At 32.8% G+C, this 18941-nt stretch overlaps 1 protein-coding gene across 2 annotated transcripts; it reads left to right on the top strand.

Moving 5' to 3' along the window:
- The first annotated feature begins 5759 nt into the window (after positions 1-5759).
- On the top strand, positions 5760-18309 carry LOC127737528 (cysteine and tyrosine-rich protein 1-like). 2 transcript variants are annotated; one of them, XM_052248338.1, is made up of 4 exons: positions 5760-5918; positions 12538-12643; positions 15251-15327; positions 15801-18309. In XM_052248338.1, the coding sequence occupies exons 1-4, from the start codon at positions 5852-5854 to the stop codon at positions 16037-16039; spliced, it is 489 nt and encodes a 162-aa protein (XP_052104298.1). In that variant the 5' UTR covers positions 5760-5851; the 3' UTR covers positions 16040-18309. The 2 variants fall into 2 exon arrangements, with proteins under 2 accessions (XP_052104298.1, XP_052104297.1); XM_052248337.1 differs by lacking the exon at positions 5760-5918 and adding an exon at positions 9181-9330.
- The last annotated feature ends 632 nt before the right edge of the window (positions 18310-18941 follow it).

Genomic DNA, 18941 nt, shown 5'->3' with positions numbered 1-18941 from the left:
TGATTTATTTTACATTTTGAAATGTCGGGTCCTTTATAGGAAAAATTAAAATAACAAATATACCGAACTCCAAGGAAAATTCAGAACGGAAAGTCCCTTAACAAAAGGCAAAATCAAAAGCTCAAACACCTCAAACTAATGGAAAACAACTGTCATATTCCTGACTATGTACAGGCATTTCCTTATGTAGAAAAATGGTGGATAGAGCTTGCTATGCAGTATGGGTTTTGCTTATAATGAATGCCGTGCGGTGACCTATAAGTGCTAACATCTACGTCATTTGATCTCTGGTGGGTAGTTGTTTCACTGGCAATCATACCACAAATCCTAATTTGATAGTGACCACGATAACTGCAGATTGACCATAGTTGCAGCATTATATATGTAATGAATAGCTATGGTGAACGCATCTAACCCAGACAACGAGGGTCGATTGAGAACAAAACTTTACGACAAAAGAGAAGATTTTAGCTTTCCGATGGTAAAATTTTGACTTTCTATGTAGCAATATTCCAGCAGCGTCTACATATGGAACATATATATTAATAAATCAAATTGCAGTTTTCTAGTTCTATTTGCAAGCATCTAGTACTTCGACTTTTATTTGTTGTCTTTTCCCTTTTTACTTTTTTCAAGTATATATATGAACAATGATATTAATGTTTCCAGTAACTGTTCAGAGACTTGGTAAATGCTGGCCTTTTGGTTAAGTTTTAGAGTTTTGTCCTCTCAGGTAATTGGTGTTGTTATTATTTGTCATCTCTTTTAAATTGATGTATTACTTTTCTATTGTCGATTTATAACCCGAAATATGATAAAGACATTTTTCTATTATGCAGTGGCATTGTCACACAACATGTTAAACTCTTCGTTTGTGTATCGATTTGTACAGGTAATAAAAGGATTTTGTTTTTTCGACATAACTATGACCTCATTACTTAAATTTCAAAGAAAATGAATGTTATGTGGTGGTGGTGGTATGACGTAAATACTACACGGAAGTCCTTAATAATGAAATTATACATTCAACTACATTCAAGGCCGTACGCTCCACAGAGAGTCATATAGTAAATAATCATATCACTACCATAGCTCAGCTTAAGGCCTCCTCTGAACATTTGAAGGTCCCCACTATGTATTGGGTTACCAAAACTACACAAAAAACACGGAAAATATCGTTTCATCTCGGCCTCTAGTAAGTGTTCTACTACTAATCTTTCTGTGCTTTTAACGAGTTCCTTAACTACTATCAAACAACTTCTCGTATCGTTAATTTTTGTAATAAAACATATGAACAGTGGATGTTTTAGATTGATTACGTGCTTTTGATTCGGTTAACAGTTTTGACTTTTCCACTCTTTATACTACACTTCCACACAATCTTATCAAACAAAGTATTCCTATCTAATTAAATGGTCGTGTGATAAATCAGGTGGCAAATTTATTTGCTGCAACTCATATAAAGCCTTTTTCTCTAATGAGAAAGGTTAATGTGCTAGATATACTTACTGGAGGAGTGATGAGATGATTAAAGCACTACATTTTCACCTTTACAACATTTATGTACGTTTCGGCAATAAAGTTTATCGACAGGTTGTAGGTATTCATATGGGCACCAATTGTGCCCCTTTAGTAGCAGACTTTACTGTTATGAATCGCAGTTTATGGCCAAACTCATATATACTGATAAATTCAACAACACTTACCGTTATCTTGATGATATTTTTTCGTTAAATAATCATGAGTTCTCTAAATATACTGCTGAAAGGAACTTACTTTAAATAAATCAAATATTAACAGCAAAAACTGTCCTTTCCTAGATTTAAATATTTCAGTATTACACCAGAAACTCCACACAAAAATTTAAGACATAAGGGATGATTTTTCTTTCCCTATTGTTAATTTTCCCTTTTAGGACGGTGATGTTCCTTTAGCATCGTCTTATGGTGTTTATATATCCCAACTAGATCGCTATTGTCGTGTCTGTAGTGACGTTTTGGATTTCAATGAGCGTAATCTATGTATTACTAGTAAATAATTCAGTGAGGGATTTCGTTACCACAAATTACTTAAAACCTTTACTAAATTCTTCCATAGATACAAAGATTTTGTCTGCAAGTTTGGCTGTACCTGTAGAAAACTTATTTCAAACGGAATAGCACGTCCTAAATGTTACGGCGATGTTGTAAACCGAGCCCGGAAATTTAGATACGATCCAGATAAACTTATCAATCCTTTAAATAAACTTATTGTTTGCACCTGTCCTAAGGCAGGAATCTGATGTTCAGTAGTTGTCGTTTTTTGATGTGGTTCATAAGTGTTTCTCGTTTTTATATAGATTAGACCGTTGGTTTCCCCGTTTGAATGGTTTTACACTAGTAATTTTTGGGCCCCTTTATAGCTTGCTGTTCGGTGTGAGCCAAGGCTCCGTGTTGAAGACCGTACTTTGACCTATAATGGTTTACTTTTATAGATTTTGACTTGGATGGAGAGTTGTCTCATTGGCACTCATACCACATCTTCTTATATCTATTATTCTAAAAGGTTACCTATTCAACACTATAATGAAACCTTTGAATATTGTTTTTATTGGTATAAATATTGATTTTGTTATCAGTAAATTAAAACCATACTGATTGATAATTTAGTCTTAGATGCATGATTTTTTTATTAGTTGTTAATGGCTGTCAGTAACTGCGAGTACTCTCAGATCTGTACTTAGTGTCTTTTTGTTGCTGGGATGTACACGTTCACTCTGTGTTTTTGTTAGATGTATTTCTATTTGTATCCAACTGATGAGTTAAGCCTTTTTCCATTGATTTTATAGTTTGTTCTTCAGTTGTACTGTTTCACCACTGTCCCAGGTTAGGTGGTTAAGCGCTAACATACATGTTCAACACCGCCACATTATTTATGTGCCTGTCCCAAGTCAGGAGCCTGTAGTTCAGTGGTTGTCGTTGGTTCATTTCTGTCATATTTTGTTGCGTAAATTGTTTTGTTTTAAAGGCCGTTCGTTTTCTCGATTGAATTGTTTCATATTTTTCATGTCGGGGCCTTTTATAGCCGACCATACGGTATTGGTTTTTCTCATTGTTGAAGGCCGTACGGGTGCCTATAATTGCTTACATCCACTTCCTTTTAAATTTGGTGGATAGTTGTCTCATTGGCAATCATACCACATCTCCTTAATTAAAATGGTTACTCTGTTTTCAGTTATCCAGGCAGATTTTGTGCTTGAATTTGGCTTCGATCGGATAACAAATAACAACACAATTCATATCAATTGTTTTCTGTTCAGTTATTATGAATTTGACTTCATAACAGCCTTTAAAAAACTCTTACTAAAATAAATTATCCGCGGAAAATACGAACATTTCATTATAACTAATAATGCATTTTACTCGTTAGATGTTTTGTGAATAAAGGCCATGGACTAAATATAAATTTCAGACTACCTGGAAAAGACAGATCCGATTGCCTGTATGGAGCTGCATTACAAAGAGCCGGAAGATACCAACGGGATATTTCAAAATTCGACGAACAGAACAAAGTTCACAATATACTAGATAGAAAACTAAAGACTGAAATGATTAGTTTCCGAGAAGGCTTTCCCTAAATGTTTAGGGTGCAATTATGTTTTAGTTTTTCGACGCTATCAATCAAATTATTTTGTTCAAAATTTAACACTATAAGGTACGGGGAAAATCTGGATTCAGAATATTTTTTTGGTCATCTGCTTGACCACAATATTTTCTTTTCATCGAATTGGGGATCAGAACTATTTTTTAGGAAAAAGCCATAGCACCCCCCCCCCCCCCCCCCCTTCCGAAGCGCTTACTAAATTGTGAATCTATACTCATCTTAGAAACCTGACCTAAAACTTTGTACGTCATACACGCGATTCGTCTACAAAAGAATCACCAGTGACGCTTGAATCAAAATGTTAAAAAAGCAATATTAAGTACGAAGATGAAGGGCATTGAGAACCAAAAAATCCGAAATGTTTTGCCAAATACAACTAAGGAAGTATATTGCTGGGGTAAACAATCCTTTGTGTTTCGAAAAATTATAAATTTTGTAAACAGTGGAAAATGGAGTAACATGACGTCATCAATGAATCTGAAAGTTGAAATTAATGAACCTTGCAAGAAGATTTTTCTGAATGTCTTTGAGGAGTAATCCATAGGAAATTTTATTTAACAATTATCCCATAAGATAATACATTTTCCAAAAACTCATTTCACAATTTCTGTTGTACTAGTAATTAAAATTGAATAAACCATAAAGCACCTGCGTAATTATATTTTATCAGGTATCACTATAACAATGGACCTTCTTGGTTTTTTGGAAATTGCTGTACTGAATGACATGTAATTGCGCATTGTCAATTGAATCGACATACTTCCCGGTCGAGGACATATTGAAGAAAAGTCATATGTTTTTTCATTTAAGACAGACAAGTCGTCATAAAATTTGTCGGTTTCAAGCACGATTAATCGTGCAAAAAAAAACGTGGATACTGAATGGAAAGTAAGAATAAAATAGTGTAAAATACTTCTGCACCAAAAGTCTTCTCATTCCGATTTTCTAAGTTAAAATGTTAGATGTGATCTTGAATTGTCAAATCTTGACGAGTGTTTCACTTTAAAAGGGCGTCAAATAAGATATTGTAATACATTAAATAGTTTGTTTTAAAGTGAGTGGATGAACTCATACAATATTTATGTCTTGTTGTCAAATTTTTCAGCTGTTTGTTCAGTTTAATATCAAATTGCAGTGCCAAAAATATCCGTAACAGTTTTTAACTTTCTGAACATCTAGAATTTGCCATGCTTTCGTACCCGCAAACCCGTCCTCCTTCCTTCGACTGAGACTCATCACCAGATTTGTACTTACATGAGATACACGAAGGGTGACACAAGTGGAGTAGGGTCTGCTTACCTTCCGGAGCACCTGCGATCACCCCAGTTTTAGGTGAAATTCGTGTTGCTCAGGTTAACGTCTTTGTTGTGTTTTGTAAACTGTTGTTTTTAATGAGTTGGTTTCGCCATCTTCTATCGCAAATTACATCGTCCAAATTTTTATTGAAATATGTAAAATTTCAATTTTTAATTTTAATAAAGGAAATCATTTTGGTTTTATTTTTAAGCTAGCTAGGTTTAGCTAGCTGTAAAATCAGGTTTAAGTCACCAATTTTCTTTGGAAACTGCCTGTCAGGGGTATTCTTTTGTATTTTGCTGCACCAAATGCACATTTACACAATTAATCTTTCTACATTAATTCTAGAGACCTAAATATTTGTGAACACTCAAATATGATAGTTTTTTTTTAGATGTTTCGTTGGTTGGTATAGCCGAGCATTTGTTTTGTCAGTTTTTATGGATTTCCATTTTTTGAAAATACCTTGGAATTCGGTTTATTTGTCATTGCATTTTCTAATAAATGAAATGTTCAAAAATCTATCTATTACGTAGCAAGAATTGTCACATGTATAATCGTTACCAAAATAATTCAGCTTCGCACAACATGTAGCTTGAAAATAAGCGTAGTGAACTATATTTGTTTTTTATTCTAAATAGCTGAAAAAAAATAGGTTTAAGATAAGTATGTAGAAAATCTGTTATTTTTTGCTTTTACCCTCATACCTTTAAAAAGATAAAAAGTCAAAAATTTTGTTTTGACAGCAGTGCAAGTGTTCGACCTCGATTAAAATATGTGTGTCAACTTAGCGTGCGTATGGTCAACACCATGTGATGTTGCTTTCCGATATCTTTTAAAATTCCTGGGACAACTTGCAAAAATATTTTACGATCGACTTAAAACAGGTGTGCTGTGAACATTTAATACAAACATGAAATATATATTGTGCATCAGCATTCTTTCAACGGTTTTACTTCAAGCTATTGTGAAAATAACAGGTAAATATGAATACTATATGTCTTTTTCCTTTTTTTAGCTCCGAAAAAGAGTCGGTGTGACAAGTTTTTTTAAACATATATTTTCTTAAACAACCGAGCTAATAAGTTAAAGGTCTTAGGTAAAATGATATCCATTAAAACTATTGCAGATTTCTTATTATATAGTTATATTAAGAAGAAAAATACATTCTTCTTGACGGTTTTTTCTTTTTTTTTGCCGAACTTCAGACCTTTGGAAAAATCATGGTAATTACATGTTTCTTCTCCGTGAAACATCTTCTTTGCAAGTATGCAGCTTGAATATCGTCAACTTATAATTCATGTTTGTACCTGTTGTACCTCTTCTTTTTCAAATGCTATTTAATATCAATACTAATATTAATGTTCCTGTCCGGTTAGAAACGTCGTCAATGTTTGTCTTTGTTTATATTTTAGGGCTTTGTCCTATAAAAAATATGGGGTTGTACGACAAACCAATTAAGAAACTAAAAACAAATAGATCAAGAATTTAGAAAATCGTGATCACGGATTAAAATCGTTACCACGAATCATATAATTCGCTAAACGTATTATAATTTGTTAATACGGATTGAAATAATGATAACAAAACTATGAAATATGTGATCATATATTTGTTTATTCGTTATCAATAATTAAAATCTATGGTTTCAACTCACTCAGGCAAAGCTTATATTAGATGGATTTGGCTATTTTGTTTTAGATCCGTATTGGTCAAATAGCTCTTTGAATGTTTGTGTTCTTATACCCTTCGGACGCTTCGGACGCTTCGGATGTTTTCATTTTATTCTATTAGATAAACAGATAAATCGTTTTGTTATATGAAACATATATTTTGAGAGACCGTTTTGTTCTCGTTCATAACTCTTCGTTTTAGTTTTTTGATAAACAAATAATATATATCTACGAATTTCTATTTTTGCCTTGAAACATAGTATGACTTGTAAATGCAAAAACCTAAAACTGAAAAAAATAAATTTACAACCATACTACCCATGATCTGATATTTTGTATCCAAATATTATATGTTTTATTGATATCTTGTTTTGAAAATTGATTTCTGTTAGACGATGGTGTACTTACTACTCTTCTATTTTACAAAAAAAAATAACATGTACTAACTTCAGAAATTTTCTATTCTAATAGAAGCTGATTTTAAAGAGTAACATACTGCTGCAGTCTCGATTTGAAATTTTTAAACTTATTTTCTTATTTACAAATGACATATGTGGTGCATATAGCTTTGAATATCATGTACAAATATCGAATCCAATTGGCTTTATATATGTATTTAATCTACTTACACGACTTAAATATTTTAATGCATTTTTATGAAGATAAGATAGATTGATAAGATAATAAGTATTTTATTAAAGTGTCACATATTGATCTTACAAGTAAATATACATGTTCAATACACAAAACAGTTAAAACAAAGATCAATACTCAGCTTTTATAGACTTACGAGACATTAAATTAACAATAAAACACATTAAAGGGGTTTTGGCTGTCAAACTGATGTTCACCGATTTGTCTCAAATTCTCATATTTGATTTATAACATACTAAATTGCATATCCAAATTATAAAAAGTCTAAAATAAACAATTTACAAGACATGGGCTCGATAATATGTATCATCGTTTCGTGTGTATTTTAGTCTAGACGCCATCTAATTAACTATCGAGTATAAGCGATATAAACATAAAAATCGATATAAATAGATGGCGAACTCGTGCAATTGGATTTTTCTAGGTCTGTTTAATTTCATATCATAGGTTAAAAATATATGTTAATCATCGTTTTTACCTGTATAAGAATGAGTTTTTGTGGATCGAATCAGTCAATCAAATGATTTACCTTTGTTTCACTTTCAATGTTGACATCCTTTTACTTTTAATAACTGAACATGCATAATTGATGCGTAATCCATCTAGCTAAGGTGTTAAATTGAAGGTCACATGAATATTGATTCAATGAGGTCGAATTATTCATTTGCAAGCGAATAATTCATAATCGATGTTTCTTAGCTTATTTTGACAAAATTGAACCATACTTGCTGCTCAAGGCGAATTATTATTTCACTATTTCACTTTCATTAATGATTAAACAAAAAATATCATATCTTAATTTTTTTATATATCTCGTAGCTAGTACCCCTTTAAGAAATATATGATTTATAAATTATTTACAAGCACGTCTTTAATAACGACATAAAATATTCCACATCTGACAAAAATAAAAATCTTTATACAAATGTCAATATTGTGATGATATAGTAAATAAAATTGTCGATTGATTTAATCTTCTAAAAATGTCTATCACAGTAACCTTATGTAAAATGAAAAAAAAAATATAAAGAAATAGAAGAAATACTGGTTATAAATAAAAAGTTTGCAAGTTATGATTTCATACAAACTTTTTTCTAAAGAAAAAATCTTTTCAATGTATGACCTAGAAAAGTTTGTATGTATTTACAGTTCATAAGCGCAATAAATCTTGTCTCTGTGTTCATTCTGCCAAAGTCATAAATAAGTGATAGTGCGTTTAGGAGAAGTTCGTATCGGATGTCTGTTTATAAAGGATAAACCATTAAAATGTATTTCGTGTTCCACAGAGTTCGTATTACAAAATTTACAAAGTCTATCATTTAATGGTATTTGCATTCTGGAATATTGTCCCGTCTCAATAGCTAGCAGTAGTGTCCCGCTCTTGAATAATGCCATTATAAGTCTGACAGTTCGTGGAAGCTGGCATGTTATGAAGTGATCGGTTTCTATCGACTTTGCATTATGAGAGGAATAACTAAGATAATGTAATTCAATAATTGGAAGTAAAGAACATTCTCGATTTTTGTATGTAGCAAGTTCGGCGACTCTATTTTTTCTGTAACCATGTAATAAGAGCTATCTTCTTATATCTTATTTCAAAATTGTCTCTTTTTGTTTTCTTTCTGTACTCATAATGCTTTTTCCATGTATAATCATCGCAAATATGCCAACTTTTCACAACCTGTAGCTTGACAACAGCTCGGTAACCTATACTTTTTAATATATTTTTGAAAAAAAACAAAAATTAAAGCTACGTTTAAGCAAAGTATTAAGAAATACTTTCATTTTTTGCTTTGACCCCCATACCTAAAATTGAGAAAAAAATGAACAAATCTAACTTTTGACAGCAGTGCATTTGTCCCGACTTCAATTGAACCCTCTGTGTCTACATAGCGTGAATATGACCAACATCACGTGATATTGCTTCCCGATATGTTTTAAGTTCAGAGACCATTTTTAAAGTATAAGGCGCACTGTTAACTATTAACAAAAATCAAAATGAAATATATATTGTGCATCAGTGTTCTTTCAACGGTTTTACTTCAGGCTATTGTGAAAATTACAGGTAAATATAAATAATATATTTTTTTCCCTTTCTTTAACCTCCTATTTGGTGGTGTCGTTTTTCTCACTATTTAGCTCTAAGTTATATCAAACATCTACATCTCCTGAAATCACTGTGCTGATTCAATTAAAAGACGTCTGAGGTGATTCTTAGCGTTTGAGTGTTGCTGTGGAAGGTAAATCCAGAAATGCGCTTAGGACGAACGAAATTTATGAAGTGTTAATCTCGCTAATTGGCTGTCGTTTAACGAATTCTAGCCGCTGATGCCAGCGACTAATCAAAGTGACCTCGATGACTGTAAATGACTTGTGTAAAATGGGTACACATAAATTGTTTCATAGGCTGTCCATTTTTTTTCAAATTTCGCTATTTTTGTATAGATACTTATGGTATGAATACATACAAATAAACATTCTACTTAACGGTCTTTTTACTGCTGTTCAGACAATGGAATAAATTTCATGAAAATTACTGCTTTCTAACTCAAGTCCTATTGCAAGCTCTTAACAAAAATGTTCCCTTTTTAAATCGTCTTGGTATAATTGTATGCCAATAATAAAATTAATGTTCCTGTTTCCAGAAAGAAACGTCATCTTTGTTAGTCTTTGTTTATATTTAAGTTTTTTGTCCTTTGAGGAATTAAAGTTATAAAAGCTCATTTACTTTTTGTGGCTTGCTTTTTACGTAGAAAATATTAGTCGTCATTAGACAGCGATGGAGACTCTTCTTTTATCATTCCTAAATAGCAAAGAAAGTCATTTCAGCTCTTATCATTACTCGGACGAGTCTTAACGACATAATAAGAATACATCTCATTATCAATATTCAGTCACAAAACACATTGTTTAGAAACTACACATTTAAAAAATGCAATCCGAAAAGGTCATGTATTAATTAAAATATTTGCGATTCTACTACAAAGACAACGGTTCAATCATATAGTGCTCAAATACACAGATATATTTCTTTTGAATACCAGCAAACGGACGACTGAATTCATGTACAGTAAAGTTTTACATGCAATTGACTTATTATTATTCAACATTTAATGATATTGCACATCGACATTATTGTCGATCCACGTACTTCTTGGTCCCGAGACGCCGCATAGCCGGATCTTCAAATTTATTTTTATATATATTTGAATTCATCAGATTATTACGTTTTTATAAACATTCTTTCAACTGCTTGTTTCGGAAAAGCGGAAATATTTTGATTTAAGATTTAATCATTTTGTAAATGCGGAAGTTTTTTTTATAACTTTAAAGGTTTTAAAAGCTTTACAAATAGACTAAGTATAAAAGTAAAAAGATGAGGTATAATTGCCATAAGACAACTCTACACCAGAAACCAAATGACATAGAGGTTAACAACTATAGGTCACCATACAGCCTTCACCAATGAGCAAAACCCATACCGCATAGTCAGCTTTAAAGGACCCCGAAATGACACATGTAAAACAATTCAAACGAGAAAACAAACGGCCGGATTTATGTAAAAAAAAAATGACAATTAACGAAATACAAATATTATATACAGCAACAAAAGACAACCACTGAATCACAGGCTCCTGACCTTGTACACACAGAATGTGGCGGGGCAAAACATGTTAGCGGGCGCCAACCTTCCCCTATCCTGGTGGGACAGCAGTGCAACAGTACAACATTTGAACAAACTATAAAAATAATTTGATAAGGTCTTTACTCATCGGATCACAAAAACACAGACAGGACGTGACAGGGTATTTATACATCCCTACAACAAAAAAGACGGAAAGTACAGGTCTGAGAGTACTCGCAGTTACTGACAGCTAGTTCAAATCCAAAAGCAACTTATAAACCAATATGTATCTAAGACTAAAGTATCATTCAGCACACATCCAAAGGTCATGAATACTTCAATGATATTACCTGAGTTTCACAGAAACGAAACAGTAGCGGATCCAGAAATTTTCAAAAGGGGGGCCCACTGACTGCCCAAGAGGGGGCCCGCTCCAGTCATGCCTTAGTGATTACCTATATAATCAACCACATTTTCCCCACAAAGTGGGGGGGGGGGGGGGAGGGGACCCTTTCCCACCCTAAATCAGCATCTGCGAGATGATCGAAAACCAAGTTGGAAGTTACATAGAATTTTAATTTTTTCCGACGTTTCATAGCTACGACATGTTCTAAAATTTGCTGCAGATGCATGTTAAAGAAATGGGTAATAGTTTATAGGATCGTGTTTGTCGCCTTTTTTTGAATGCTGGAAATATACTTGAATGACGCCCAATCATCTGGGATCTTTCAAGTGTTCAGTGATTGGAGGGATATATGTCTTGCACTATTTTAAGATTTTTCCATGGATGAGATCAGGCACATGATGTTATTGACGCCCTTATCTGGTTTGGGGTAATCTGTTACATTACAAATGTGCATGCTTTGTGGAACTGTTCATTTAATATGTCAGCTTTTGTTTTTGGATCAGATGTAAGTAAAACCTCTTTCCGGAGTGGTGGTATGTTAGAGCCGTTAGACTTTTGTGTTTTTATGTGAACAGATTTTTGGGGGAACTTTTTGATATAGTAGTAGGGTTGACATCAATAGGTATACCACATATCATATCTTCAACATATTTCTAGTTAGATGTTCTTTGAAATTGTTGTTTCTTTTATGTCGCGTTTTTGTTATTATTTTAGTTGGTCTAATTTCCCAATTTATTGTATGGGTTATTAATAATCCCCTTAACATATATAAATCTGCTCGACATTCGTTTCATGGCACTATGTTGCAAGAAGTGAAAGTTTTCTTTTAAGCACTGCAAAGTGTTTGGCCATAACTAATTGAAAAGCGCGAAACTTCCTTGGGACGTGAGGTGAACACCATTATGACGTAATGTGATTCCATATAGATATTTGAAAAAAAATGATAAACTTATTGACTTTGCATCTCAGTAAATCTTCAATAATGCAAGGTAACATGCTGATATGACAGATTTTTTAACAATATATTGTAAAAGTTATTTAGTACTGAAACTATCCCGTTTCTGGACTGTGTTTTGAGATATTGGTTCGCAAGAACTGTTTTTTTTTATTCTAATCTCCCGGAAATCTTATTTATTGACATGACATCTTGTTACTGTCAATACGTCATGTTCGATATATATGTTTACTTTTTTTTTATTTATCTTATTTCATTCTGATAGTAACGTTTGAAATATTTTCAGGTTTTAGTGATTTGTGTTATTCTGGGTACCACCACTGCAGTGGAACGTCATGGTGCTGTCCTGATGGATACGTCTGTACTGGGACTACAACATGTCTCAGTACTGGGTGAGTAAATCTTGTACTATCAAGATGGATACGCCTGTACAAAGACATCACCATGTATCAGTACTGGGTGAGTAAATCTTGTACTATCAAGATGGATACGTCTGTACTATGATTAAAACATGTGTTAGTACTGGGTGAGTAAGTCTTATACTACCAAGATAGATATGTCTGTACGGGGACATCAACTTGTCTTAGTACTGGGTGAGTAAATTTTGTACTATTAAAACGGATACGTCTGTACAGGGACATCAACATGTTTCAGTCCTGGGTGAGTAAATCAAAGATATGTCTGTACGCGGATATCAACATGTCCTAGTACTGGATGAGTAAATCTTGTACTATCAAAATGAAAACGTCTGTACTAGGACATCAACATGTCCTAGTACTGGATGAGTAAATCTTGTACTATCAAAATGAAAACGTCTGTACTAGGACATCAACATGTCTCAGTACTGGGTGAGTAAATTTGTACTATCAAAATGAATACGTCTGTACAGGGACCTCAACATGTTTCAGTACTGGGTGAGTAAATCTTATACTATCAAGAAGGATATTTCTGTATGCGGACATCAATATGTCTCAGTACTGGATGAGTAAATCTTGTACTATCAAAATGGAAACGTCTGTACAGGGACATCAACATTTCCCAGTACTGGGTGAGTAAATCTTGTATTATCAAATTGGATACATCTCTACAGGGACATCAACATGTCTCAGTACTGGGTGAGTAAATCTTATACTATCAAGATTGGCACGTCTGTACGGGGACTTCAACATGTCTCAGTACTGGGTGAGTAAATCTTGTACCATCAAAATGGATACATCTGCATAGGGACATCAACATGTCTCAATACTGGGTGAGTAAATCTTATACTATCAAGATTGACACGTCTGTACGGGGACATCAATATGTCTCAGTCTGTGTGAGTAAATCTCATACTTTCAAGATGGATACCTCAGTACGGGACTTCATCATGTCTAAGTACTGGGTAAGTAAATCTTGCACTATCAAGATTGATACGTATACGTACATGTACAAGGATAAACATGTCTCAGTATTGGGTGTGTAAATTTTGCACTATCAAGATGGATACGTCTGTACAGGGACATTAACATGTATCAGTATTTGGTGAGTTAATCATTCCGTAACAAGTTAGAAACGTCTTAACGGGGACATCAACTTGTCTCAGTATCGGGTGAGTTAATAATTCAATAAAAAGATGGAAACGTCTGTACCGGGACATCAACATGTTTCAGTACTGGGTGAGAAAATTTTGCACTATCAAGATGGATACGTATTCGTACAAGGATAAACATGTCTCTGTATTTGGTTTCTAAATCTTGTTTTATCAAGATTGATATGATTGTTCCGGGACATCAACCAGTCTAAGTAGTGGGGGAGTAAAGTCTATGCAAATAGATATGTCTGTATTGGAACATCAACGGATAAATGATTTTTTAAACTATCAAGATAAACACGTCTGTTTATACATGTATACGGATTGATATATGCACTATCATTAATATGTCATTTCATTTTTTGGTATATGTGTAAGTGGACATGTTATATGTCAACTGACATATATTGATATGGCATTTCATGTTTGTCTGTTTGTTCCTGGACATATATTTTATGTTATGTTGATATGTTATTTCATGTTTGTTTGTTTGTTCCTGGACATATATTTTAACTTATGTTGACATGTCATTTCATGTTTGTCTGTCTGTTCCGGGGCATATATTTTAACTTATGTTGATATGTCATTTCGTGTTTGTCTGTTTGTTCCTGGACATGTATTTTAACTTATGAAGATATGCTATTTCATGTTTGTTTGTTTGTTCCTTGACATATGTTTTAACTTATGTTGACATATCATTTCATGTGTGTCCGTCTGTTCCTGGACATATATTTAAGTTTATGTTGATATGTAATTTCATGTTTGTTTGTGTGTTCCTGGACATAATATAACTTATGTTGATATGTAATTTCATGTTTATTTGTGTGTTCCTGGACATATATTTTAACTTATGTTGATATGTCATTTCATGTCTGTTTGTGTGTTCTTGAACATATATTTTAACTTATGTTGATATGTTATTTCAATTCTGTCTGTTTGTTCTTGGACATTTATTTAAAATAATGTTGATATGCCATTTCGTGTTTGATGTCTGTTCCTGGACATATATTTTAACTTCTGTTGATATGTTATTTCATGTTTGTCTGTTTGTTCGAACATATATTGTTACTTATTTCATTTCATGTTTGTCTGTTTGTAACTGGACATATATTTTAACTTATATGATATGTCATTTCATGATTGTTTGTGTGTTCCTGGACATATATTTTAACTTATGTTGATAATGTCATTTCGTTGTTTGTTTGTTTGTAACTGAACATTTGATATGTCAACTGACATTGATTGGTCTTAACTTGTTGTTTATGGCTGTTTGTACCTGGACAAATGATATGTCAACTGTATTCGATATGTCATGTCAGGTTTGTCTCTTTTTACCTGTACGTGATACTTCAACTGACGATGATTTGTATGTCATTTTCTGTTTTGTTGTTGATTAATCATTATAATTCTTTTTTTAATTTTTCATTAGACTCATTGTTGGAATTGTGATTGGTTGCCTGGTTGGTGTAGCAATCTTTATTGGTGTGATTTGTGCCTGTGTCAGACGTAAGTAAACAACTTTTGATATCATTTTTAACAAAGCATTTCCAATGACGAGTTTTCTCCAGATTTACAACAATGTAATCATACAAATGGAAATATATTATCGTTATACTAGCCAATCAAATCATAAGAAGAGTAACAAAAGGGCGGCTGATAAAGCTTTTTTACCGTTTTGTTTCTGTATTTACAATACCTCGTAAAGAATGCATTGTTCACATAAGAAACCAGAGAACTAACTTTAATGTACGAAGAACACGCTCAAATAATACATCTGTTATAATATCACCTTCTAAATAAATGTTATGGATCTGTATCAACTTTGTTATTCTGAGAACGATGTAATTATACAATTTTTAACAAAGTTACAAAACAATTGATGTATATTTTTATACACTTTGATCTGATAAATAAATATTGCATTGGTGTAGGAAAGATCAAGTATGTATAAAAACTAATTTGACGTATTTCTTTCACAGGTCGTAACAACGCCGGAACAGTTTTACAAACACAAGGTGGCGCACATGTAGTTACAGCACAATCTGGTCAAACATATCCGCAATCTGGACAAACATATCCACAATCTGGACAAAATTATCCGCAATCTGGACAAACATATCCACAATCTGGACAAACATATCCACAATCTGGATACCCGGGAGCACCGTATCCACAACAACCAAGTTACCCTCAGGCATACCCAGCTCCAAAATACTGAATTTCAGCCTGACAAAATATTAACATTCTTTAAAACTTTTTATGTAACAAAGTTTGCTGCTGTTTAACATAATACTATTCAAACTCATCACATGAATTTTAAATACTGTATCTATGACCCCTTTCACACTTGGACATTTATATCGATTTCAACTAGATCAGTTCACTTTAGATCGATGTAAGCCCAATGTGAACGCTTTGAATCGATCTTGAATCGGTCTAAATTAAAACACCAAAAGAGGTAGTTTAGTTTGAATCGATCTTAAGTGAACCGATGTTACTTTAAATGTGAACGCAGAGATCGATCTAAACTAGTACGATTGAATCGAAAATAATTTTTGGCGGCAAAATTACACGCGCAATTTATTACACAATTGGTGACCAACATAAAATGGTTAAAAATGAACGAAAACTACACGAACAGCAGTATCAACATTTGAACTTGAAATTCAAGTGAAACAATAACTTCTTCCATTATTTTTTTGAAAGCGTGTGTATCAACACATTAATTTGATAAGATATTTCTATTTATACACAGTGTTTACAATTTCACGGATTATAAGGTCAGATCGATTGCATTTTTACATTTAGTGTGAACGCCGTGGTTCAGATTAGACCGATAGACCGATTAGGATTCAAGATAATGTGACCGCTAACTAGTTTTATATAGATCGATTTATAAAAAAGCTAGTGTGGGGTCGTTGGTTGTAAGTTCAAATGCAACAATCGGAACCTCTGACTTGTTACCCACGATTTTCATGCACTCGATGCAAGCAAGTAAACAGTAGAATAATTTTGTATGAACGAGTCTTTCTATTTAGCGAATCGAGTTGCGAGTAACATTTTATTATCTTTTCTTATCATGATCATTTTGAAAAGAATATTCTTGTTTTCTTAATGACTGGAGCCGTAACGTTTTAATTAATTTTCAATATGGTAAGGGTCTTGGTGTATTAGAGGTTTTTCATTATGATAGGGGTCTTGGTGTATTAGGGGTTTTCATTATGATAGGGGTCTTGGTGTATTAGGGGTTTTCCATTATGATAAGGGTTTTGGCGTTAGGGGTTTTTCATTATGCCAGTGGTGGTGACGTTTAGGGCTTAAAACATGCAACTTTATTTTCAATGATGGGGAAATCGATGAAATATGATCAAAGCCATATTGTACTGAATACAAATTGAAATACTCACCTGGTGCAGTAAAATTAGCACAGTTTAATATTATTACATAGAAGATTTTAATTCGCTCGTAAACGAAGAACATCTGAATTATGGTAAACCAATATCCGTGCCCACACATCTCATGATATCATAACTCAATATGAATAAAGTAGATGTGGAGAATACGGTTAAGAGACAGCAAGTTCGAAAAACTAAAACGAAAAGACATGACATTTGTCTTGATAGATCTTTGTGTATAACATTTGGATGTGTGAAGTCAAGCTCATAACATTTGTTGCCCAAGGGTTTTAATCGTTTAAATTCGACATTTTGCATCATGTCCCATGATAACTCAATATGTTCTCTCTAAATTGGCTCACAAGTTTGCTTCAAATAAAGAAATACTTGGCATGAATAACATTTTAGTAGTCCAGTAATAAACTTCACATAAGGTTTCATTGCATGAAAGAAAGTAAATTTCCGTGGGAGTAATCAAGGCAATTTCTCAACTGTTTTCCTTTCGTATTTACAAGCATTAGTTACTAGGTCACCACAAGTTTTCAAGAATGGTACAAAGATGCCCATTACAGAATTTTTTTTAAATAAAGGACTTTAAATCGTTGATCATTATTTGTTCACCGTGGTTTAATTTTAAATTTTTGTCCTTTTATTTGAATAAATACTTTTTTAATGTTGGTTTTTTCACAATGATCACTCACAGTTTTTATTGAGAGGCATTCTTAACGACAAAAAAGTAATGCTAATCTCAAGTGAAAGTTTTTTTTTCACAATTCCTTTTTGAAGGTTTGAATAAATTATGAATCATTTGTTCAATAGTCAAAACTATGTCTTTGAAATTGACATTTATTTCTAATTCGGACTGCATTTTTGTCAAACTATTTTTCATTTATCAGCTGAACCCTATTAAGAATATCTTAAAATCAGTAATTCTGGAGACAAAAATGCCATTAAACTGTGTGTATACCTCTCTCTATATGAATACATTTTTCTTATTAAAAACTAATTTTTATTGATTCAATTTTCATATGTAACAAATCAAAATCTAACATATTATTATGTATATTTCTAATTAAAAATATATTATCAATAACTATAGCATCTATGTATTTATGTGGTAGTTTTGTGTTTGAATTTTAACAATGATTGTTCTACGTATTATGATAAACAGCAAACCCGCGGGTGTTTGTCTTTAAGAAAACAGGACTTGCTTCATATCACACAATAATTTTCTTCTCAATTGATGACAAAGCACGAAAATATATCTCCCGGTCAATACGATATTTCAGGGTTAGTGTGTCTTATCATTATTTCCTTTGTAGACTAAGAGGGTTGCTGTTTACAAGGGTGCTAGTGAACCAAGGTTCATATATCGAAAATTTAACGGACACATCATAATTTGTTCGACACCGTCACAGTTATGGCAAATCTATATTACAGATGACTACGCATATGTTCCACTTGTAACCACAATCTCGTCCCCTTTCCAGATTTATGACTTAATCGTATGCGACTTTTACTATTTTTTTCTTTAAATAAGGAACATAACGGGTGCCACTAATAGAACAAGAACTGTTGCCATTCTGGATCACCTTGGTTCATACACAATTTTGGTGAGTTGTGTTACTCAATATTCAATTTGTGGTCTGTTTTTGTTCTGACCACGATGATGTCTGTCTTTTTTTATTCACCTTTTTTTTATGTAAATGTATTTTACTTTTTTCT

Source organism: Mytilus californianus, unplaced genomic scaffold, assembly GCF_021869535.1.
Source record: "Mytilus californianus isolate M0D057914Y unplaced genomic scaffold, xbMytCali1.0.p SCAF_4, whole genome shotgun sequence".
Classification (NCBI taxonomy): domain Eukaryota; kingdom Metazoa; phylum Mollusca; class Bivalvia; order Mytilida; family Mytilidae; genus Mytilus; species Mytilus californianus.
This window is presented reverse-complemented; position numbering and strand designations above follow the sequence as displayed.

Bases quoted from the DNA above. Each gene is read 5' to 3' on its own strand.
- LOC127737528 (XM_052248338.1), top strand. From the start codon at position 5,852: ATGAAATATATATTGTGCATCAGCATTCTTTCAACGGTTTTACTTCAA. The intron at 5,919-12,537 runs GTAAATATGAAT...AAATATTTTCAG, and splicing joins AGCTATTGTGAAAATAACAG to GTTTTAGTGATTTGTGTTAT. The intron at 12,644-15,250 runs GTGAGTAAATCT...ATTTTTCATTAG, and splicing joins ACAACATGTCTCAGTACTGG to ACTCATTGTTGGAATTGTGA.